General features: G+C 45.4%; 1 protein-coding gene across 3 annotated transcripts in view; it reads left to right on the forward strand.

Moving 5' to 3' along the window:
- The window catches only part of HSD11B1L (hydroxysteroid 11-beta dehydrogenase 1 like), a 252,076-nt gene that overhangs the window by 224,010 nt on the left and 13,979 nt on the right, over nt 1-14,087 (forward strand). For all 3 annotated transcript variants that reach the window (XM_063914435.1, XM_063914436.1, XM_063914434.1), the window contains 3 exons: nt 3,659-3,750; nt 3,874-3,967; nt 6,782-6,947. In XM_063914435.1, the coding sequence (XP_063770505.1) occupies nt 3,659-3,750; nt 3,874-3,967; nt 6,782-6,947 (352 nt within the window). The remainder of the gene's footprint in view (nt 1-3,658; nt 3,751-3,873; nt 3,968-6,781; nt 6,948-14,087) is intronic.

Genomic DNA, 14,087 nt, shown 5'->3' on the forward strand with positions numbered 1-14,087 from the left:
GTTAAAAGGAGTGAGATGATTATTGGAAATTCCCCCCTCACCGAGGAGAGTCATGGTGCCGGTGATACCAAGTCACGGAGGGGGGAGGACACGATGCTCTGTTCCCGGAAAGCTTGATAGTCAGCAACTGCTTATCTGCTGTGTAAAGGATACTAGCAGCTCTCCCAGTGGCCTCAAGTGTTGTGCAAAAATCCTTACCTTTTTACCTCAAAGGAGGAGCCCTAAGGAGAGTGAGAAGCTACGCAAGGAGACCTAGGGCCCTGTGAAATAGAGTCAGCCTGCAAACCATACATATTTAACATACAGCGGGCGTGTCTTGACCTGTCGTCCCAGCATTTACAGCACTGAGCAGGGCAGCATCAGAGGCGGGACGGGGCAGAGAAGGAGGCGGATTATTCTCCTCAGCACCAGCGCTTTTCATCTCTTTGTGATTATACTTGAAATTCCGTAGCGTAGTGTATGTGTGTGTGTATATATATATATATATATATACATACATACATACATATATGCATATGCATATACTGTATATTCTGCTCCTTATTTTATTTATCAAATTAACTTACAAAAGTGTTAGTGTTGCAGGGGTTTTCCTCTTCCTATTGTATTAATAATGATAATAGATTGTGGCATTACCTAGATAGATTTTGAAAGCAAAAAGTGATTTGTAGGATAGCTAAGCAAAATGACTATAACATACAGTACATGCTAAAAAGTCAATTAATTTTATATATAAAAAAAATATCAGACCATTAGCATATTGTCACTAAGTTAAAGACTATTTTATTTAGCTAATTTTTGTCAAAGTAAATGTTTAACTGCTTATTGTACCTTAAATTATTAGCTTTTATTCATTAAAGGAATTTTCATTGTGCCATTTTCCCCCGAAACACCATTGAGCAAATAAGTATTTACTGTTATGATCAGACTGATAAAGATTGATACCAGAATATTGCGTGTCAGCACTTTAGAACGATAAAGCATTGTTAAAATACATGTACTTAGTTATTGTTAAAGCAAACTTTATGATATCTTGAACTTTACACCTTTCCCTCCTCTTACTGCAGTTTGTGTGTCCTAATCACACACCCCTGTTTTATACTAATGCATATACATTTCTTTCTTCTTTCTGCAATACATATATAGGGATATAGTTATGTGACCAACTCCTACATCCTGCCCGCTTCAAATCCCAACAATCAGCATTATATATATATATATATATATATATATATATATACATACATACACACACACACACACACACACACATATACAGTACTATTTTTCTGGAAAAGTAGGTTCAGGGAACTACGGGTCTGGGGATGGAGTTATCAAAAAAGTTATAGATGAATGGATATATAGATAGATAGTTATTTTTTTTTTAGAAAAGAAGGCACTCGAAGGGGACTTTAAAATTAAACTTATTTTATGGCAAATACGTTTTGGACCAGGACAGGTTTAGAACCCAGTTCCTGATTATGTCACATAAAAAAAAAAAAAAATAGCACTGTGTGTGTGTATATGTGTGTGTATATGTGTGTGTATATGTGTGTGTATATGTGTGTGTATATATATATATATATATATATATATAGGGTACTATTGTGCGTGGCATATTATGAACTGGAGACGCTGCTGCAGAAAGGGATTATGAATCAGGGCACTATTTAATGTGACATTTTGAATTTGGGTCCTGCATCATCGCACACGGTGCCCCCTAAGCCATAGCCCGATTGACAGGCTGTGGGCATTTGGGGACGGGTAGGGTGCACCAGGCAGTGTTCTTGAAAATGAGAGAGTGTTGCCCCTGTGTTCTATGATTGCCGAGGCCGGTGCCTGCATCCTCCAGTGTAGATTTACTAGCCATGGAAATCTGCAGCCCGGCCATCCTGTGTAACCTGAGGATTACTCAGATGCTTGATGTTCTCACAAGTGATCCCATGCTGTGTCATTGAATACAGCAGCAGATCACAGAAGCTGGCAGGAGGCCTCTATGGGGGTCATTCAGACCTGATCGCTCGCTAGGGGTTTTTTGCACTGCTGCGAGCAGATAGTCGCCTCCCATAGGGGAGTGTATTTTTGCTTTGCAAGTGTGCGAACGCAGGTGCACCCGAGCGGTACAAAAAAGTTTTGTGCAGTTTCTGATTGCCCAGGACTTACTCAGCCGCTGCAATCACTTCAGCCTGTACGGGACCGGAATTGACGTCAGACACCCGCCCTGTAAACGCTTGGACACGCCTGCGTTTTTCCTACCACTCCCAAAAAACGGTCAGTTGACACCCAGAAATGCCTTCTTCCTGCCTATCTCCTTGCGGTCGGCTGTGCGAATGGATTCTTCGTTAAATCCATTGCACATCAACGATCCGCTTTGTAGCCGTGCGACGCACCTGCGCATTGTGTTGCATACGCAATTACGCATGCACAGTTCTGACCTGATCACAGCGCAGCTAAAAATCCTAGCGTGTGATCAGGTCTGAATGACCCCCTATATACACAAGACGCCTCCTGCGGTATTAGCATAAATGAGCAGTTCTGGCTGTGACAACCGCCACAGCTGCATCCATCTCTGAATCACTCTCTATGGGCGATATTCAAATGATAGATCACGCCCAATCTCCTTTCTAAAGTCATCCCCTTTATCGCATATATCGTGCTCATAGTAATCAGGTTTAGCTGTGTAAAGGGTTGTGGTGCCCTCGCTGCCCCAGGGGAAGTGAGCTGAACTGATTATACCACACCCATCAGCAGAAACAAAATGGGTGTGGATGGGAGTGAAAAGAATTGAATACCGCCCTATGAGTCTAAAGTTGAACTATTAACATTTTATTTACTGGAAATGGTGTGATGATTAATCTGGGTGCAATTCCAGGCAATCTGGAAGCCAAATGCAGTTGACGTGAGGCAGCGATCGTTCCTCATTCATGGCCTTGCACCCTTGGCCGAAGCACCACGAATACACCATTAGTTACGGCCCTGAGAAGTCTTGAACACTGCTGCCTGCTATGGCTCCCACAGAGCTGAGCTAAGCTGCCCTCAGTCCTAATATTGGGCCTAATTCTGATCTGATCGCTCGGTTGCATTTTTTGCTGTCCTGTGATCAGAAGGTCGCCGCCTACAGGGGGAGTGTATCTTCGCTGTGCAAGTGTGTGTTCCTATGTGTAGCAGAGCTGCTAAAATTCTGTGTGTGCAGTCTCTGCACAGCCCAGGACTTACTCTTCCAGTGCGATTGTATCCTTCTGATTGGGACCAGAGCTGACGTCAGACACCCTCCCTGAAAACGCTTGAGCCCGACTGCGTTTTTCCGGACACTCCCTGAAAACGGTCAGTTGCCACCCATAAACGGCCTCTTCTTGTCAATCACCTTGCGATCACCCATGCAAATGGATCCTTCGCACCATCCCGTCGCTGACCGCCGATGCCCACTGTAGTCTTTTGACACGCGTGCGCATTGCGGCTCAGATGCATACGCAGCTCGGATCTGATCGCCCACTGTGAGAAAACGTACAGCAGCGTTCAGATCTGAATGACCCCCATTGTCATGTAACAACAAGAGAGTGTACATTCCTTAGTCTCATTGCTGCAATGCCATTGGTCTTTTAGACTTTACAAAGAAAAGCTGCACTGTATTAACCACTCACTGTGTGTATCTCTGCAGGAGGATTGGATCACCTGGTGTTAAATCACATTGGCACAACCCCGTTTGAGATGTGGAAGGGAGATGTAGATCACACACGATGGTTAATGGAGGTTAGTTTTATAGCTTCTTTTCACGTTAACTGCAAATCCTTACGTCTATACTTTTATCTTATTTATCATCTCAGTATTTTACGTCCCCGTTTTTAGACTTTCCATTAATAATTGTGCTTCCAGGTAAACTTCCTCAGCTACGTTCACCTTGCCACCAGGGCGCTGCCTCACTTGACAGAAACAAAAGGCTCCATTATTGTGCTATCGTCTCTCACAGGTGATTGGTGGATGATTGTAATTTACTCCAATTGAATATATTGAGTAATAATTATTGGTAACAATTAGATACATTTATTTATATTGCCCATTTAAATTGCTGTATTCATTTGTGTTAGTAAATATTTTTGTATAATTGGATATAAGAGACCTACCCTACATGTATGAGGATTGTGACTCTGAAAGACTATGGGGGAGATGTACTAAGCAGTGATACAAGTGGAGTAGTGAGCCAGTGGAGAAGTTGCTCATGGCAACCAATCAGCATTGACGTAACATTTATTGTATTTAGAGTTCTAGCATAAAAGGATGCGCTGTACCAAAACAATAAAATGTGCCTTAAAAGTACAAATTAATTGAGGCTTTATAACTAATTATATTTAGGTAGTTATGCAGCTTGGAGATAAGCTAATACCTAGGAGAAAATACCTGTATAGATAATTCAGACTAGGTTGCCAGATTAGCTTTATTGGATATGTACTGGTAATGTACTGGTAATGTAGAAGGCATTGTGGTTGGTGTGACTTTAGGATGGTGACTAGAACATGCTTCCAAACACTACAACTGAGATGGGGATGTGACTGAAGCAGGCTAACGCTATGAGTGCATCATACCAGCGGAAGTGGCCATGTTCCCTGGTTGGGAATGCTTAGCGGAGAAGCTTCATTTTTTTTAATGGACAGAGTGGAAGCGTATCACTGAGCACTGCACTGTTGGTACTGTCTAATCACCCATAGATGTACCATTCATGGCATAGTTCCCTCAAAACTGTGTGATTGGGATGTATGGAAAATAGCTCCATCACAATTTTGCTACTGAGCACAGACCTTTTTAATTTCAGCCTAGATCAAAGCTAGAGAATGTATAAAACAGATATTACATACACAAGCATCTGGAATATAAACACAATTTAGGGAGATGTATAAAGACAGATAAAGTGCCAACCAGTCAGCTTCTTTTCAAATATAAGGCCCATATAGCATACAACTCTGAAACAGGCCCGATGTTGATGCAAGTGAGCGATTATTGGAAGACTCGGCATGTGCTGCGATCTGCATGCATCAAGGTGCCCCTGCAATGCTGCTTGCTATGAGGATTATATTGCAAAGTGATTTAGAGGAAGTGACCATTTGGAGGTGTTAACGAGGTGTGGTTACAAAAACACATATGTGTCATGCCCATTTTCAGGGTGTGTATCTGCCGTCAGCTGAGGGCTCGTACGTACATAATAAACATCGCATCTGTGTATAGGCTGCGAATGTGTACACAATAGCGAATGAGTTGTGATACCTCCGGTGAGAGTCTCATCTTATTTGTGGGTGGCAGCTTCACTTGTTAACATTAGCAGTTCCGTAACTTAGAAAATCATGATTGCATTAGCGTACAACTCTGAATCAGGCACATAGCCTGTAACATGACAGTTATAAGCTGATTGGTTGTTACTTTATTTCTCTCCACTTTATCTCTCGCAAGACTTGATAAATCTCTCCCAAACAGAGGTTTGTCATATCTCCAGTAACTATGATATCCAAATATACAGACAATTAACTCAGATTCTAGGATGGCTTTCCGAGGGTGCTAATGTATAAGGGGCCTAATTCAGACCTGATCGTAGTTGTGCTAAATTTAGCACATCTACGATCAGCTTCCCTGACATGCGGGGGGACGTCCAGCACAGGGCTAGTCCGCCCCACATGTCAGGCCCTACCCCGCCGCACAATTACAAAAGCATCGCACGGCGGTGATGCTTTTGTACATGAAGAGTAGCTCCCTACCAGCGCAGCTCCTGCGAGCTGGCAGGGAGCTACTCGTCGCTGTCCGGGTCACAGCGGCTGCGTGTGATGTCACGCAGCCACCGCGGCCCACCCCCTAAACGTCCAAACGCCACCGGGACCACCTCCTCCTGCCCAGTGGCCGCCTCTGCCTGTCAATCAGGCAGAGGCGCTCGCAGGGCTGAGACAGCCGTCGGCTGTCTGGCATGCGCCAGCGCACTGTGGTGCCGGTGCATGCATAGTTCAGACCTGATCAGCTGCTATGCGAAAAGGTCTTTGTATTACCCATAATCCCAGATCACTTGGCAACCATGCCAAGATGAAGTCATATTTAAGAATGTTTCTTTCAATTTGCATATAAATAAAATCTATATTATTTATTTCTTTTCCACCCCCAAATATGGGCTTTCAGTTGCTCTTTGCATGCATGAGCCAGCAAGCAGACCCACGCATGTGCACAACTGAAGCAGCAGGCTCGGTGAGCAGTCACTTAAAGCTTAAAGCCATTGTCACTGGACAAGCTGAGTATTAATTAGCTGCCTCAATAATATCATTTTGAAAAATTGCAGTGATAAGAATTTTTTTTGCTGTGATAATATCTTGCTTTTTGCAGCAAAGGGTCTCATAATATTAAATAAGCCCATCTATTCCTGATCTTAACGTAAATTAATACAGCTTTTTGCCCATCTTTAAATGAATAATTGGGATTTTGAGGTGAACTACCATATTGCCTACGCCCTGACCAATAATCTGAAATAAAACCAGACTTACCCACCATGCTATGGGAATCATCATGGACTCCATGAGAAATTTCAGGCTCCAATACAAGAGGAATTTCAGGCAAGAAGGGAGCAAATATACACACCATTTGAGTATAGTACGTGGCTATACTTCTGTAGCAGATGCAGGCCTCGGTGCTACCCCCACTTTCCCACCTCAGTGCCCATGGCAAACATATCTGTTAAAGCATAATTTATCACTATTTTCAAACTTTTATATCCAGAACAATGAATTTATTTTTCTACTCTAATATGTTTTTCCAGGTAAAATTGCCACACCCTACACAACATCTTATGGTGCTACAAAATTTGCTCTGGATGGTTTCTTTGGGGCTCTGCGACATGAATTAGCCATGCAAAAGATCCCTGTCTCCATCACAATGTGTATCCTTGGGCTCATTGATACGCAATCAGCCATGGAGAAGATAAAGTGAGTATGGAATTTAAATACTATAATTTCTATGCCATTATCAGGCGCTGGGCAGAGTAAGGATTCACCTTGCACTTTACCTGCTTTGAGGAGCAGTGCGCACATTTTTTTTTTCATAAACATGATTATGGTGACGACTGAACATCACAGATGATCATCTTAATTGCAGGGTGCAAAGAGCAGACAGCATAGTACAATTAACATATTTAAACAAAATGGAACATCCACTCCTAAATTGTCTGTTAGAAAACCTACATATTACATTAGAAAACATAAGAGTGGACATCTGTAAGAAATGACCTCTAAAGTCTCATAGTGGTAGAGAAAAAAATGTTTAACGGTTGGGTTTTTACATTAACCCCTTGCCTGGCGTGGTTGTGTCAGATGCGAATATGCCAGGCTGGACTTTCTCCGACATGGGGGTATATTTACTAAGGTCCCGATTTTGACCAAGATGGTGTTTTTTCTTCAAAGTGTCATCTCGAGAATTTACTAAACTCAAATCACGGCAGTGATGAGGGCATTCGTGTTTTTTTGGAACTCAAAGAAAAAAAATACAAATGAATACACCATCGGTCAAATACGCCTGTAATTTGGTAGAACTCGGTCATTTACTAAAAAGTGTAATTCACAAACACTGCCGGCAATAGCCAAACACTGCCGTGAAAAAATACAAATCGTAAAAAGTGCTAAAATAAAACAGACCTGCTTTTTTTTACCGTGTTCTGATAGGCATGCACGGATCCATGAGATCCGTGCATGTTTATCAGTGGGAAGGGGTGGGAAAGTGTTAAATTTGTTGTTAAAAAATGCGTAGGGTCCCCCCTCCTAAGCAAAACCAGCCTCGGGCTCTTTGAGCCGGTCCTGGTTGAAAAAATATGGGGAAAAAAGTGACAGGGGTTCCCCCATATTTAATCAACCAGCACCGGGCTCTGCGCCTGGTCCTGGTTCCAAAAATACGGGGGACAAAAAGCGTAGGGGTCCCCCATATTTCTGAAACCAGCACCGGGCTCCACTAGCCAGATACATAATGCCACAGCCGGGGGACACTTTTATATTGGTCCCTGCAGCCCTGGCATTACATACCCAACTAGTCACCCCTGGCCGGGGTACCCTGGAGGAGTGGGGACCCCTTCAATCAAGGGGTCCCCCCCCTCCAGCCACCCAAGGGCCAGGGGTGAAGCCCGAGGCTGTCCCCCCCCCCATCCAAGGGCGGCGGATGGGGTGCTGATAGCCTTTTTGTCAAAATTTGAATATTGTTTTTAGTAGCAGTACTACAAGTTCCAGCAAGCCTCCCCCGCAAGCTGGTACTTGGAGAACCACAAGTACCAGCATGCGGAGGAAAACCGGGCCCGCTGGTACCTGTAGTACTACTACTAAAAAAATACCCCAATAAAAACAGGACACACACACCTTGAAAGTAAAAGTTTATTATATACATCCACACCTCCAAACATACATACTTACCTATGTTCACACGAGGGTCGGTCCTCTTCTCCATGTAGAATCCATGGGGTACCTGTTGGAAAAATTATACTCACATAATCCAGTGTAGATCGGTCCTCTTCTGTTCTATTTGTAATCCACGTACTTTGCAAAATAAAAAAACGGACACCCGACCACGCACTGAAAGGGGCCCCATGTTTTCACATGGGACCCCTTTCCCCGACTGCCAGGAACCCCCCCTGACTTCTGTCTAAGAGGGTTCCTTCAGCCAATCAGGGAGCGCCACGTCGTGGCACCCTCCTGATTGGCTGTGTGCTCCTGTAGTGTCTGTCAGGCAGCACACGGCAGTGATACAATGTAGCGCCTATGCGCTCCATTGTAACCAATGGTGGGAACTTTGCGGTCAGCGGTTGACCGAAAGTAACCTCACCGCTGACCTCAAAGTTCCCACCATTGGTTACAATGGAGCACATAGGCGCTACATTGTATCACTGCCGTGTGCTGCCTGACAGACACTACAGGAGCACACAGCCAATCAGGAGGGTGCCACGACGTGGCGCTCCCTGATTGGCTGAAGGAACCCTCTTAGACAGAAGTCAGGGGGGTTCCTGGCAGTCGGGGAAAGAGGTCCCATGTGAAAACATGGGGCCCCTTTCAGTGCGTGATCGGGTGTCCGTTTTGTTATTTTGCAAAGTACGTGGATTACAAATAGAACAGAAGAGGACCGATCTACACTGGATTATGTGAGTATAATTTTTCCCACAGGTACCCCATGGATTCTACATGGAGAAGAGGACCGACCCTCGTGTGAACATAGGTAAGTATGTATGTTTGGAGGTGTGGATGTATGTAATAAACTTTTACTTTCAAGGTGTGTGTGTCCTGTTTTTATTGGGGTATTTTTTTAGTAGTAGTACTACAGGTACCAGCGGGCCCGGTTTTCCTCCGCATGCTGGTACTTGTGGTTCTCCAAGTACCAGCTTGCGGGGGAGGCTTGCTGGAACTTGTAGTACTGCTACTAAAAACAATATTCAAATTTTGACAAAAAGGCTATCAGCCCCCCATCCGCCGCCCTTGGATGGGGCGGACAGCCTCGGGCTTCACCCCTGGCCCTTGGGTGGCTGGAGGGGGGGGACCCCTTGATTGAAGGGGTCCCCACTCCTCCAGGGTACCCCGGCCAGGGGTGACTAGTTGGGTATGTAATGCCAGGGCCGCATGGACCAATATAAAAGTGTCCCCCAGCTGTGGCATTATGTATCTGGCTAGTGGAGCCCGTTGCTGGTTTCAGAAATATGGGGGACCCCTACGCTTTTTGTCCCCCGTATTTTTGGAACCAGGACCAGGCGCAGAGCCCGGTGCTGGTTGCTTAAATATGGGGGAACCCCTGTCACTTTTCCCCCCATATTTTTACAACCAGGACCGGCTCAAAGAGCCCGAGGCTGGTTTTGCTTAGGAGGGGGGACCCCACGCATTTCCCCCCCCAAAATTTTAACAATGTTTTATTTTTTACGAAAGGTGCACAATGAAGCCCAGCACGGATCTCACAGATCCGGCCGAGATTCATTGTGTTAAAGTCGCCAGTGTTTTACAATTCACTCCCGTAAAACACTGCCAAAAAAACCGAATGACATCGACATCGGTAAATACGAAAATGCAGAATACGACAGCTTAGTAAATTAGTCGTAATAAATTCAAAAAGTTGCACATTTACACTTTCGATGTCATTCGTGTTTGAACTTTAACCTCATTCGGAAAAATACGAATTTTAGTAAATATACCCCATGGTCTGATGTGACCAGTCAAAAACGCCCTCTGGCTCCAACCATGACTCCTCCCCCCAGTGTCTGCCTATCATTGCTGGACACGGTGGTTGGCCATCCCAGCAGCACCCCCCATGGGAGGCACATGTCTGGGGGTGACACTTGCTGAGGGGAGGTAACACAGCATGCTCACTTGTATGAGAACCCTGCTAGGCCTATGGCAGAAGCGGATTTACCACCAGGCAACAAAAGTGGATGCTAAGTGCCATGTGGGTACTAGGGGGCTTTGTTGATCCCAGGGGGCCCGCCAACTAGTATAAAGGGCATTTCCAGTGGACCGCAAATCGTCCAGTTGCTGGGCTGGCTGAATACTCCCGGCAGGCTGTCAGTGATTAGACAGCTGTTGGGTGCCGGCTCCAGCGTACACCTGTGTCTCCAGTCCTGTAATATTGTGCATGACACATGTGTGTATGACATCAGACGCGCAAAGTGATGAGCCAGGACGTGCACAGAGAAAAACATGAGGTCTTCCAGTGTACTTTATTACAGTATTTTCTTAATTCATATATCATTCACCTACTTCAAATTCAAATCATGTGAGGGTAGGGGGTGGACAGTGTTATTTAAAGTACATCATCCTGCTACAATCATGGCTGGGGGGAGGCACACACTGACTGGTGATATATCAATATGCTATAATACTGAGTGGTGTAATAATGTGTATTATAAGGGATAAGGGACCTGCTAGGCTTCTACCATCAGTAAGGTGGGGGGGGGGGGGCACTCGTATATCATTCAGGCAACACTAATGTGATTGGGTGTAATAATAAGTATTATAAGTTATCGGTACCTGTGTTATATCGGTGCTACCCCCCCACTGATTGTAGCACGTTCTTGTTAAAACTGGAAGTAAGATCAGAGAGCTATTGCTGCAAGCTTTTGTGGCTAATGCTATGAAGAAAACAGCACTTTACAAGTGGGTGAAACTTTTTTTCTGATGGAAAAGAAAGTGTCACTGACGATGAGAAAAACTGAAGAAAACATTGCAAACGTTTGTCAAATTGTGCCTGAAAATCGTTGACTGACTGTCAGGAGCATAGCAGAGCAAGTGAGCATCAACTAACTATTGGAAGTAAGGCTGCATGAAAATGTTAGATGGAATTGACTCAATCTTTTTGCAAACTACTCATGGATCTTGCATCACGACAATGCACCTGCTTAAACGGCACTCTCTGTGAGGGAGTTTTTAGCTAGTAAACAAATAATTGTGTTGGAACTAGTGATGAGCGGGTTCGGTTCCTCGGAATCCGAACCCCCCCGAACTTCACCCATTTTACACGGTTCCGAGGCAGAGTCGGATCCTCCCGCCTTGCTCGGTTAACCCGAGCACGCCCGAACGTCATCATCCCGCTGTCGGATTCTCGCGAGATTCGTATTCTATATAAGGAGCCGCGCGTCGCCGCCATTTTCACTCGTGCATTGGAGATGATAGGGAGAGGACGTGCAGCGTTCTCTCAGTTTCTGTGTTCAGTGTGCTGCAAATATCTGTGCTCAGTGTGCTGCCAATATCTGTGCTCAGTGTGCTTGCAAATATCTGTGCTCAGTGGGGTATATTTACTAACATTTGTAATTTTCGGAAAAAGGTCAAAGTTCAATCACGAATGACATCGAAAGTGTAAAACTGCAACTTTTTGAATTTATTACGACTAATTTACTAAGCTGTCGTATTCGGATTTTTCATTTGTTCCGATGTCGATGTCATTCGTGTTTTTTTTACCTTTTTTACGGCAGTGATTAGCAAAACACTGCCGACTTTTTCAAAATGAATCTCGGCCGGATCTGTGTGATCCGTGCTGGGGTTCATTTTTTTTTTTTTTAAATAAACACTGTAAAACGGAGAAAAAAAATGCGTTTGGTCCCCCCTCCTAAGCATAACCAGCCTCGGGCTCTTTGTGCCGACCCTGGTTGCAGAAATATGGGGGAAAAAATGACAGGGGTTCCCCCATATTTAAGCAACCAGCATCGGGCTCTGCGCCTGGTCCTGGTTCCAAAAATACGGGGGACAAAAAGAGTAGGGGTCCCCCGTATTTCTAAAACCAGCACCGGGCTCCACTAGCTGGACAGATAATGCCACAGCCGGGGGTCACTTTTATATAGTGCCCTGCGGCCGTGGCATCAAAAATCCAACTAGTCACCCCTGGCCGGGGTACCCTGGGGGAGTGGGGACCCCTTCAATCAAGGGGTCCCCCCCCCCCAGCCACTCAAGGGCCAGGGGTGAAGCCCGAGGCTGTCCCCCGCATCCAATTGGCTGCGGATGGGGGGCTGATAGCCTTTTGTGAAAATGAAAAGATATTGTTTTTAGTAGCAGTACTACAAGGCCCAGCAAGCCTCCCCCGCATGCTGGTACTTGGAGAACCACAAGTACCAGCATGCGGCGGAAAAACGGGCCCGCTGGTACCTGTAGTACTACTACTAAAAAAATACCCAAAAAAAGACAAGACACACACACCTTGAAAGTAAAGATTTATTACATACATCCACACAAACATACAAACATACTTACCTATGGCCCCACGCAGGTCGGTCCTCTTCTCCAGTAGAATCCAAGGGGTACCTGTTGAATAAATTATACTCACCAGCTCCAGGGTCCCAGGCTCCTCGTAGCATCCATTTGTAATCCACGTACTTGAATAAAATAAAAAAACGGACACCCGAGCCACGCACTGAAAGGGGACCCATGTTTGCACATGGGTCCCCTTTCCCCGACTGCCAGAAACCCACTCTGACTTCTGTCTAAGTGGGTTTCTTCAGCCAATCAGGGAGCGCCACGTTGTAGCACCCTCCTGATCGGCTGTGTGCTCCTGTACTGTCTGACAGGCAGCACGCGGCAGTGATACAATGTAGCGCCTATGCGCTCCATTGTAACCAATGGTGGGAACTTTCTGCCCTGCGGTTGACCGAAAGTGACCTCAACGCCAACTCGTTCCTAGGCAGGCTACGCTTTGTATCACCGCTTTCCATAAGAGGCACACAGCTGACAACCTCTTACGGAAACTGAGGAACATCATCGCAGAATGGCTTACCCCAATTGGACTCTCCTGGGGATTTGTGACATCGGACAACGCCACCAATATTGTGTGTGCATTACATGTGGGCAAATTCCAACACGTCCCATGTTTTGCACATACATTGAATTTGGTGGTGCAGAATTATTTAAAAAATGACAGGGGCGTGCAAAAGTTGCTGTCAGTGGCCCGAAGAATTGCGGACCACTTTCGGCATTCAGCCACCGCGTGCCGAAGACTGGAGCACCACCAAACACTCCTGAACCTGCCCCGCCATCATCTGAAGCAAGAGGTGGTAATGAGGTGGAATTCAACCCTCTATATGCTTCAGAGGATAGAGGAGCAGCAAAAGGCCATTCAAGCCTGTACAGCTACCTACGATATAGGCAAAGGAGGGGGAATGCACTTGACTCAAGCGCAGTGGAGAATGATTTCAACGTTGTGCAAGGTTCTGCAACCCTTTGAATTTGCCACACGTGAAGTCAGTTCAGACACTGCCAGCCTGAGTCAGGTCATTCCCCTCATCAGGCTTTTGTAGAAGCAGCTGGAGAGATTGAAGGAGGAGCTAAAACAGAGCGATTCCGCTAGGCATGTGGGACTTGTGGATGGAGCCCTTAATTTGCTTAACCCCTCCAGTGTGTACTCCGAAAGAGTGTTTAGTGCATCCACTCACCTTGTCAGCAATCGGCGTACGAGGTTACTTCCAGGAAATGTGGAGAAGATGATGTTCATCAAAATGAATTATAATCAATTCCTCCGTGGAGACATTCACCAGCAATTGCCTCCAGAAAGTGCACAGGGACCTGAGATGATGGATTCCAGCGGGGACGAATTAATAATCTGTGAGGAGGAGGATGTACACAGTGAAA

This window comes from Pseudophryne corroboree, chromosome 1, assembly GCF_028390025.1.
Source record: "Pseudophryne corroboree isolate aPseCor3 chromosome 1, aPseCor3.hap2, whole genome shotgun sequence".
NCBI lineage: Eukaryota > Metazoa > Chordata > Amphibia > Anura > Myobatrachidae > Pseudophryne > Pseudophryne corroboree.